At 37.6% G+C, this 9,487-nt stretch overlaps 1 protein-coding gene across 1 annotated transcript; it reads right to left on the bottom strand.

The window, feature by feature from the left end:
- Positions 1-4,683: 4,683 nt before the first annotated feature.
- On the bottom strand, positions 4,684-8,152 carry LOC122075571 (pentatricopeptide repeat-containing protein At5g39980, chloroplastic). Its single transcript, XM_042640644.1, has one exon. The coding sequence runs from the start codon at positions 7,750-7,752 to the stop codon at positions 5,596-5,598; it is 2,157 nt and encodes a 718-aa protein (XP_042496578.1). The 5' UTR covers positions 7,753-8,152; the 3' UTR covers positions 4,684-5,595.
- Between the last annotated feature and the right edge of the window lie 1,335 nt (positions 8,153-9,487).

Below are 9,487 nucleotides of genomic sequence, written 5' to 3'. Positions count from 1 at the left end.
AGTGTTTTGGAGAATCACAAAACTAGTCTGGAGTTCAATATAAACCACTTATTCCAATTTAGAGTTATGATCACTATTTGATCTTTTCGTGTGGTGGAATTAAATATCTTGGTTAGAGATGAGATATCCCCTTGTATCTATTTTTTATATTTGTGGAAAGGTGATTCAACCATTCTTACCTTTAGATATGTGGAGCATGGTTTAGATTAGTCACATATATTTATTATTAAAAAAAAATTTGTTTACATGCAAAATAATAGACCTCAAAATCAATCAATTTTATCTTCTCGTGTAGGTTAGCAATTTTTGTCATTAATATCATTAGTTAATTTGTTAATTACTATGCCTTTTGCTAACTACTTTTGGATTAAAACTGACATTTGAACAAGGAATCTTATGAATTTATGACATATTGGGCCACAAAGCTGTATTTGTGCATCTATTTTTTTCTATTGTGCTTATTTGAGAGAATTTTTATTCATTGGAGACTTGTGATTCATTCTAAACCCAAGAAGGGGAGTCAGTTTTGGTGCCCTTAATGACTTAGAAATTAGAATACACGGGAGGACCACAATAAAATTTAGACAAACCCAAAAAAACAATCCTCCTTGGATGGAGACTGGAGAATTGATCATTTTAATCGATACATTTTGATATCGTCGGTACCTAATGTCGATATATGGATCGAGAGAATCAAAGAAAAAGTGGTTTACTTCTGAATTTATGTGTGATATGAGTTGATATTAATCAATCCATATCGGCATAACCGTATCAACGTTGATTGATTAATATGGGCACTGATATTGATACCTCAAACTTTACTGAAGACAAAAAGTCATCACGATGGTGTTCTAGAAACTGGAAGGATGAGCCTTCCGTTTTCTTTTGAATTTATAGGTTTCTATTTTTTCTTTTGAATTTATGGGTAACATCATATGGTCAAATCTTTTATTTTTTATATTTTTTGAGTCAACTTCGTTTTGCACATTCCACAATTATTCAACAATCAAATTAGTGCTCCCAAGCTTCTACAAAGTTGAATGCAATAACAAAGTTTTGTAGACTGAGAAAAAAAGATTCCTATCTGATCAGTTGTCCATACATAAGTGGTGGCTAAAAGATCACCTTATCTCTTAGTTGGATGTTTATACACTTTTCTTGATTGATCATCCCATTACCTACCGCAATTGACGCGGTTGTCATGCGACTAAGTAATGATCACCAACTCTAAAGATGAATATGTTATATGTCTTTTGGAGTGATAAAAGAAAAAAAAGAAATAAAAATCTCTTTTCTCTTCTTCCTTTTCTGTTTTATTGGTTCACAAAATAACAAACATGTTTGAAGGAGGATTGGGTGTGGTATTGAGAATCTCAATTGGATGTCCCATTTTCGCTTCCTCTAAATCTTGCCTCTTTCCAAACATTCTTATGGGAGAAGCATTGACGGTCCACTGCGGTCTTTCCGTGGCTTCACAAAAGGTGTTTCATGCATCGGGGTGGAATCGAATAACTTGGCCCTTATAAATTTTCTCAATTACCGAAACTCTCACCCACCAATTTCGATCATGGCTATTATCTAGGATATCCACTTGTTATTGGAAAATTTCAGGTCATGTATATTTCTTTGTTTCTTCTAGAGTTGCAAACGTAATTACACATTCTCTAGCTTGAAAGAAATTGTCTCTAACATGTGAGACAGTTTTACCATTATCTACATCTTGGTTCCTTGACCTTTGTAATCAGGATGTCTTGAGCCCCTCGTGTCATTCAAAAGAAAATTGTGCATCATATGACTAACACTCATTTATGGGTTGCCCAGATAGTTAGAGCGAATTAAGGATTGTGTGAATAAATGCACAATCTCAAGTTCGATTTCTATCCAACAATTAATCAAGATAGTGTAAGTTGGTCCGAATACCTTCGTTAACAAAAAAAAAAAAAACATATTTGGTCTCATCATTCTTATTGAGCCATGATAACATTTTTGTCCCACCATAACCAATGAGTTCATCAATGACGTACCATCAGAGAAACGCTGCTAATATTTTTATTATTTCTACTATAAATGTCAAAAGATAAGGATTAAAATGCCGTATTCTATCATTCATACATATGCCGTATTATTGTGTGTCATTTATTTAACACATTATACACTAGCAGCGGACCTTCTGTCACTCTCCTTAAAAATAAATAAATAAAACGCTTTCCTTATTTTTATTCTATTCCAGCGCATGTTGTTGTCGCATTTATAAAAGGATCGAATTCCGAATTCAAATCCGTTTATTAATCCATTATTTGAATTTGATCGATTTATTCGGTCAGATACATAAAATGATATTACATTTGAATCCATATTTCTAAACAATGACTGATATTATCCAATTTGATTCACAAACGGATACCGAATATCTGAATATTAATTATCCAATTTTTCGTTATCATCCCTGCTTTGCATAAAGTAGTTTTTTTTTTTTTTTTTTTTTCACACATAAAACATCATGAATTTATCAATGACAACTTTATAAAATTTAAGTTCCTGCCCTGAATCCATCCTAAGGTTCTATCTAAACTACGTACTCAACCATACTTCATCCCTTCCCTCGCCACTCCTTTCTTCAATAGAGAAAGAACGGACAAACAATTTTATTGGTGTACGATGTCTTGTATTCCATCATAGTTTAATCCAAAGAGTACTAGTACAGGTGCCTCGACAGGCAGTACGGTGGCCCTGCATAGCGGAGGTGTAAGGGGGTTCAGCCCCTGCTCAAATTTTTTGTTTGAGGGTAATTTTGTATTTTTCAGATTAGGGTTTTTTCACAATATAATTAGGACGAACATTGTAACCCTATTCTCCATTGATAGTGAAGCAGATCTCATCTCACCGAAGATGTAGGCAATCTTACTGAACCTTGTAAACCTGTATGCATTGTTTGTTCTTAGTTTTTCATTACCTTTTGCATTGTTTTAGGGTTGCATTTTTATACAATTTAACTTGACCACATTATTCATTTTTTATTGGTCCAAGCTTTTAAATCAGCTAATGGGAAGTTTAGTTGTATTTGGTAATCTCCTTCCATGCACAAATGAATCAAACAAATGCAAAGCTCTTCCAGGTTGTTCATAGGGGACCATATGAGCAGCTACTCAACTGTGGCAAAAGTCTAACTTTCCAGACTCGGTAGCCCAACCTCCAATCTGTCTTTTGTGAAACCAAGCTCCATATGGAACTCTGACCTTAAAATTCTGATCATGAGTGAGTTCTTCCACGAGTGTCCTTGAGCCCATCAGTGATACAAAGAAGATTGGTTATGATTTTTCAGACCTGGATAGCTTTCTTCAGTAAGAAAAAAATCGCTTGACTTGTACCCTGGATATTTATCAAATCATTTTATCAGGAACATGCGCATGTCCCTCGTTGCCAAAATAAAAATTTTGGAATTGCATCAAACCTGGCACAAATCAGTTACAAATAAATTATTGATGTTCTTCATTCTCAAAATCTATTACCCAGAATATACCATAAATTGACCAGAAGAAACCAAAATTACAAGGTTTAAAGCTGTATTTCTTACCGGTAGTTTCATCCCCAGTAATATAATCTGATAATGTGTTTGAGTAAGACCATCCCACCCCAGCAGGAGATTCAATAAATAGGAGATTTGATGCTACAAAGAGATAGAAAAGCAAGAATAAAGAAAACGGCCACCAAAAATAGAAGCTGAAATTGTGAGATTAGGAATATTTTTAACTGAAATAATATTGTCAATATAATGAAACCTTTGTTCCATGATTTTGAATCTATCACAAGGCCCCAACCATCACCTCTAGGAAAGAATGGACCCAACTCGGTAAAGGCACCCCAACCCAATGAGGAAGATTTTCAAAATAATTTAAAAAATATTTTTAATCATGTTTTTTTTTATTAAAAGGAAAGTAATACTTCAATAAAAGTAAGGGCATAACACATCATGCAGACCTGTAGTCATATTGTTCCTAGCTCTTGAAGCTCTAGCTTGCAGTTCTAGCCAATCTATGGGCTCAACTGAAACCAATAATCTGTACACCTTCCTAAATATTACAGATCTAAATATTTGAGATAAAATGTCAAATGCCACGCAAATAATTGAAAAGCTCCCAAGGCCAACCAACTCAAGAATCTTGAGTCAAACATCCAACCGCATTCTGTTAATCTGTCCAAACCTCCACATTTTTCCATCCATTACCATGTTACAGACAAAAGGACCAACTAATTAATTACATTTAATTCCTCATAGAGAAACCCACCAAATTAACGAGCATCCTTTTATATCTTGATATTTTAGGTTTCTAGTTCGTCAAGACACTGTTAAAAGAGTCATTGGTTACTTGCTCTATCGTCTTATATTTATTTATTTTTGAGTTAGAATCCATCACCAAATAAAAAAGTTCATAATATGGGACATAATAAGTATTAGAAAGAAACCTAATTAAAAATGAAGTTTTAGTAGCTTAAGATATTCTTTATTTTTTTATGCAATATAAATATCAAATTCGTGGCTAAAAAAGAATTTAACACAAGTATCCTTTGATTCTTTTCAAGATCTCAATGAGAGCTATATTAATGTTTTTTCTACATCACCTACCACAAATTGAGTCCATAGATCATTCCACATCTAAAATAAGAACCTTATATCATATCAAATAAATAAGCAGGAGAAAAGCAAAACTCTTCAATTCAATAAGTTATAAGATGAAAGCGAAGGGATTGTGCATTCTGATATATACATTAAAATTGTGGATATTTGTAGAGGAAATTGCCCATTTAGCAATATCCCGAGCAGCTCTATGAGTGTCCACAGGAGTGTATCTTAAATACAGAAGTCAAAGCTACACAAACAAAGCCTCAAGGAGAAAATTCACCTGCGAATCTACCATCATAATTTCCTGCCCTTTTTATGTTGAAGGTCCGAAATGCTCTTTCACTATTTCTAGAGTCCCATCCAAACACAATGATGGCCATTGACTGTACAGATTCCCGTGAAGAGAAACTCGGTCAAAGGCTTAATATCTGTAAGTGGTTCAGGCTGCCACTGTTCCTAACTCCTCACCTTGCAAGGCATAGATCAGCTGTTGACCATCTAAGAAACAGATAAATTGAGAAGCCTCACAGGCTCATACCCTTAGCTACCTGGATTTCTAGGTGATTTGCCAAAGTTTTCCCTTGCAAAGGATCACAATGAACAGAACCAAGTCCTGTAGCCGGTAGCCAGTGACCTCCTAGAGATGGCCACCTCATATGAAAAAAAAAATCACCAATCATCTGGGTTTCGATGTTGAATATTCATGTGTCCATCTTGTAGGGTTGCTGTGCATAGGTTGATCCAACAGTTACCAATAAATTGGAAAAAAGGTCTATGCCACCATTTTGACCATTGCAGCAATCGAACCAACATAGGAATCGGGAGCATCAATCAGCCACCTCAACTTAAACTTGAGAAACACTAACATATACCAAAGAACCAACATAAAACTATGCAATTTACAAGAAGTTGCTGTAGTATAGCCCATTCAAGGACAAGATACTTTGCCTCTATGGTGATGAGTACAAAGACACTCAATTTCCATCTATGCTTATCCGGTTAATAATTTGAGATGCATCATCCAGCTTATTTGCTCTCTCATAAATGTTGGCAGTGACGAGATGTAATTCTTTCTTGTGAATGTTGGGATCAGAGTCAAGCTTCTCAAACAGTGTCTTCACAGCCTTAAAATCCCTTTGAGCACCATAGAGACTTAACATTTGAAAGTGTACTTCGTCAGAGTAAACACAACCCTCTTCCTGCATTTCCCTATAAACAGCACCCGCTTTCTCAAATTCCCTCAGCTTCCCATAAGCATTCAGCACAATAGCAATAACATTTGAATCAGGAAAAAATCCTGCCCCTCTCATCTTCTCAAAGACCTCAATCACATTTGCATACTTCCTATTCCTTGAAAGCAGATCAATCATGCACCCAAAGACAGATATATCCTTCAGCTCCCCGGCATCAGAAGCTTGACGGAAGACCCATGTAGCCTCTTCAACACGACCAGCTCCTGCGAGTATTGAGATTGCCGTCTCTCTGGGCATGTTGTCCGGATGCTTGAGCTCGTGAAGCAGACGCTTGGCATGTCCAACCAGACCGGCCCTCTCATAAGCCACAATCATCGTCTGGTAAAGGACCTGATCAATCTCCACTCCAGAAATCCTCAACTTTTGGAACAACACTGCTGCCCGATCCAATTTCCCACCTTTTCCCCATATAGAGATTATTGTGGAATAAGTAACAGCATTTGGTTCAATCCCTCTACTTTGCATCTCTTGGACAAGATTGTTGGCTTTCTCATGCTCCAGAGACTTGCCATAGATCTTAATCATGGTGTTGTAAGTGACCACATTCTGTTCAATACTCTTCCTCTGCATCAACCGGAAAAGGTGGATGGCTTCTCCAAAGAGCTCAGCCTCTCCATAGACACTCAAGATGGTATTGTAACTGACCACATTGGGCTCAATTTCCATTTTTCTCATGCTCCAGAAGAGGCGGTCTGCTTCCTTAGCCATGCAAAGATGACCATAAACATCAATCATGATGTTGCAAGTGGTAAGATCTAGAGGGCACTTGGCATCTTTCATCTCAGAGAATATGGTCAAAGCCTCAATGAATCTTTGGTGCTCGACGAACGTAGTGAGAAGGGTGGAATAGCTAACTGTATCGGGGGGAACACCAGCTGATCTCATCTCTTGAAGGAGGAGACGTGCTTCACGGAAGAGCTTAGCCTTGCCGAAGACATTGATCATGGAATTGTATACTACAAGGTCTGGGGAGAAGCCAGAGCGCTTCAACCTGGAGAAGAGAGAGATGGCCTTGGAGTAGTCGTGGAGCCTGCGTGAAAGCTCGATGAGGTTACTGTATAAAACAAGGTCACCAGAGACACGGTCTTGCTCCATCTGCTGGAGCCAGGAGAGGGCAGAGTCGAATAGGCCCTCCTTGCCGAAATGGGTGATGAGGGTAGAGTAGGTGAAACGATCGGGCGAGAGGGACCTCTGACGCATTTCATCGACCAGGCCCGGGGCAAGTTGCCATTGCTTTGCGCGAAGAACATTACGAATGACGACGTTGTAGGCAAAGACGGAGGGAGCATAGGAGGCCACTTCCATCATCCAATCGAAAAGAGCAAGGGAACGCTGCCAATCAGATTCGCGGGAGAGAAGAGAGACCATGAAGCGGAGGGAGAGCTGTCTTCCTTTGTATGGAGACATCAGTGCGTAAAGTTCGTGCTCGTTAGATGTCTGCCTAATAGATGAGAGGAGCTCATCCATGTCGACGCTGTGATCCCAATATACAGGTTGCCGTTGTTGCGGGTGGTGTTTTTGACGATTATAACTATAATGCCTTTGACGGAAAGATGACGACGACGACGACGACGACGACGACGACGACGACGAAGATGACGGAGGAGGAGGGTTGTCATTTGATCTTCTCCAATCATCTTTAACTGAAGAGGAGGGGGAAGAAGAAGCTGTCACAGGTAAAACAAGGCGAGATCTGTAGCAACTCTTTCGTTTCTTGGAGGGAGATGCTAGAAGGTTACTGCCAAAGAAGGAACTATTGGCGCTTCTGATGAATAATAGCGCCTTTGGAGCTGAAGACGAATAGCAAGTGGCAGAGAACGATAAGGAGAGGGAATCTAAACGAACTGTTGTGGTCGAGAGAGAGAACCTATCCATCATTTCACCGGATCATCGAAGACTAGAAGAAGAAGAACAAGAACAAGAGGGGGCAGGGGGCTAGGGTTCCAAAACTAGAGAAATCGGGAAGAGGCTGAGAAGTCGCTCTTCGCCTTTTGAGCTCAACTCCGGCAGTTTTACACTGCGTTTTGAAACTCGAATGCAAACGGCAGAAAATATCTTCCAAATCTTTGGCAGTTTGGCGCCTTGGGTCATTGGATCAGTAGATGTGAGCCACAGGAGCGGTTGAGCTACTGGTTACGACTCACATCTATTAAAACTGTTGAGATGTGGAACTTCTCACTTACTTTTCATTCGATTTAAACCACGGCATTCCCGGGAAGAGTAAAAAATTTCGGATTTCAGGTATCCGGCATATTAGGGCTCCATAAAGTTAGCGGTTTAAGACAAGCAATAGAACGGTTCTGTTTTTTCTTTCTTTTTTCTTTTTTTTGGTAAAAATAAAAAAAGGGTGCTTCTCCGTAGTGATTATAGCCTCGGCCACTCGAACTCTGGTGGGGCAAAGATTTTCTTCCACCAAGCTAGCAACCCTGTCGGCACAAGCAATAGAAGGTTGTGACTGTCCAAGTCTGAAGGAAGGGCACTTAGAGAGAGAGAGAGAGAGTTCTAATGTTTAAAAGCCTCTATCTTCTACAAAATTTGGTCTTCTCAGATTGCTTCCCACTAATTCAAACCACTATTAGCAAAAACGTGTTTAAAATAAAGCAAAAACACGTTTAAAACTCTGTTTTCAACACGTTTTCGTTTTTTACAGTTTAAAATACATTTTTCCGTATGCTTCTCAAAGATACTCCAAAAAAAAATATAAACGGTAAGCATTTTCATTCTAAACACATTTAAAACGTGTTTAAACACGTTCTCTTTTTTTGGCATTTTTTAAAACTTAACTTATTGAACATAATGTCTACTTAATTGATCATATCTCTCTCTCCCAAACTCTGATCCACCTGATTCTTTCACTAACTTGAAGCTAACTCAATTGCCAATATTTCTCATGATATCACCTTCAACTCAATATCAATGTATGAACCCCAAAATCGAGATATAAACTGATGCATTTACTGAAAAATGTTTCTAAAGTGATGACTCCTAATTCAAACTAAATATACATTACTCCAAGAGTGTGTTGACTATGTTGACAACAATGAACAACATCATAGTCATGCCACATTGTTCAATAAAACTTGGACATGTGTGGTGTATGAATTTAGAATTGGTATTAGATGATATTCAATTATTTGTCATAAAACTTATAATGAGACATGAGATATATATATATATGTATTAATGTTGGATATTGTAGTTGTTTTGAACATTAGATGCAAGAATTCATGTAATAATTCCTTAATTTATATGAGTATACTACCATTTTTTTTGTCCCATTTGTTTAAAATCTACACGTTTAAAACATGTACTGTCCGTTTTTTATTTTTTACGGTTCTCTATTTTCTTAACCGTTTATTTGACCTCATCGTTTGAAAATTTTTACTGTTTAAAACCCATATCATCCATTTCTTTTTTTTTTTTTTTTTTTTGCAGTTCCATTTTTGCTATGATTCAAACCAGCAACAGTTGCAATTGGGAGGGTCTCGAGGTTTTGGAAGATAATCTTAATCAGGTTTGGTGGCTAAACCCACATCCCACCCTACAATCCAGCTATGTAAATATTTCACCCTCGGGGATTTCCCCCAGGATTTTCAATAAAATTTCATACTTC

The sequence above is a fragment of the Macadamia integrifolia genome, chromosome 4 (assembly GCF_013358625.1).
Source record: "Macadamia integrifolia cultivar HAES 741 chromosome 4, SCU_Mint_v3, whole genome shotgun sequence".
Taxonomy (NCBI): Eukaryota; Viridiplantae; Streptophyta; class Magnoliopsida; order Proteales; family Proteaceae; genus Macadamia; species Macadamia integrifolia.
Note: the sequence above shows the minus strand (reverse complement) of the source record. Positions and strands in the feature narration are given on the sequence as shown.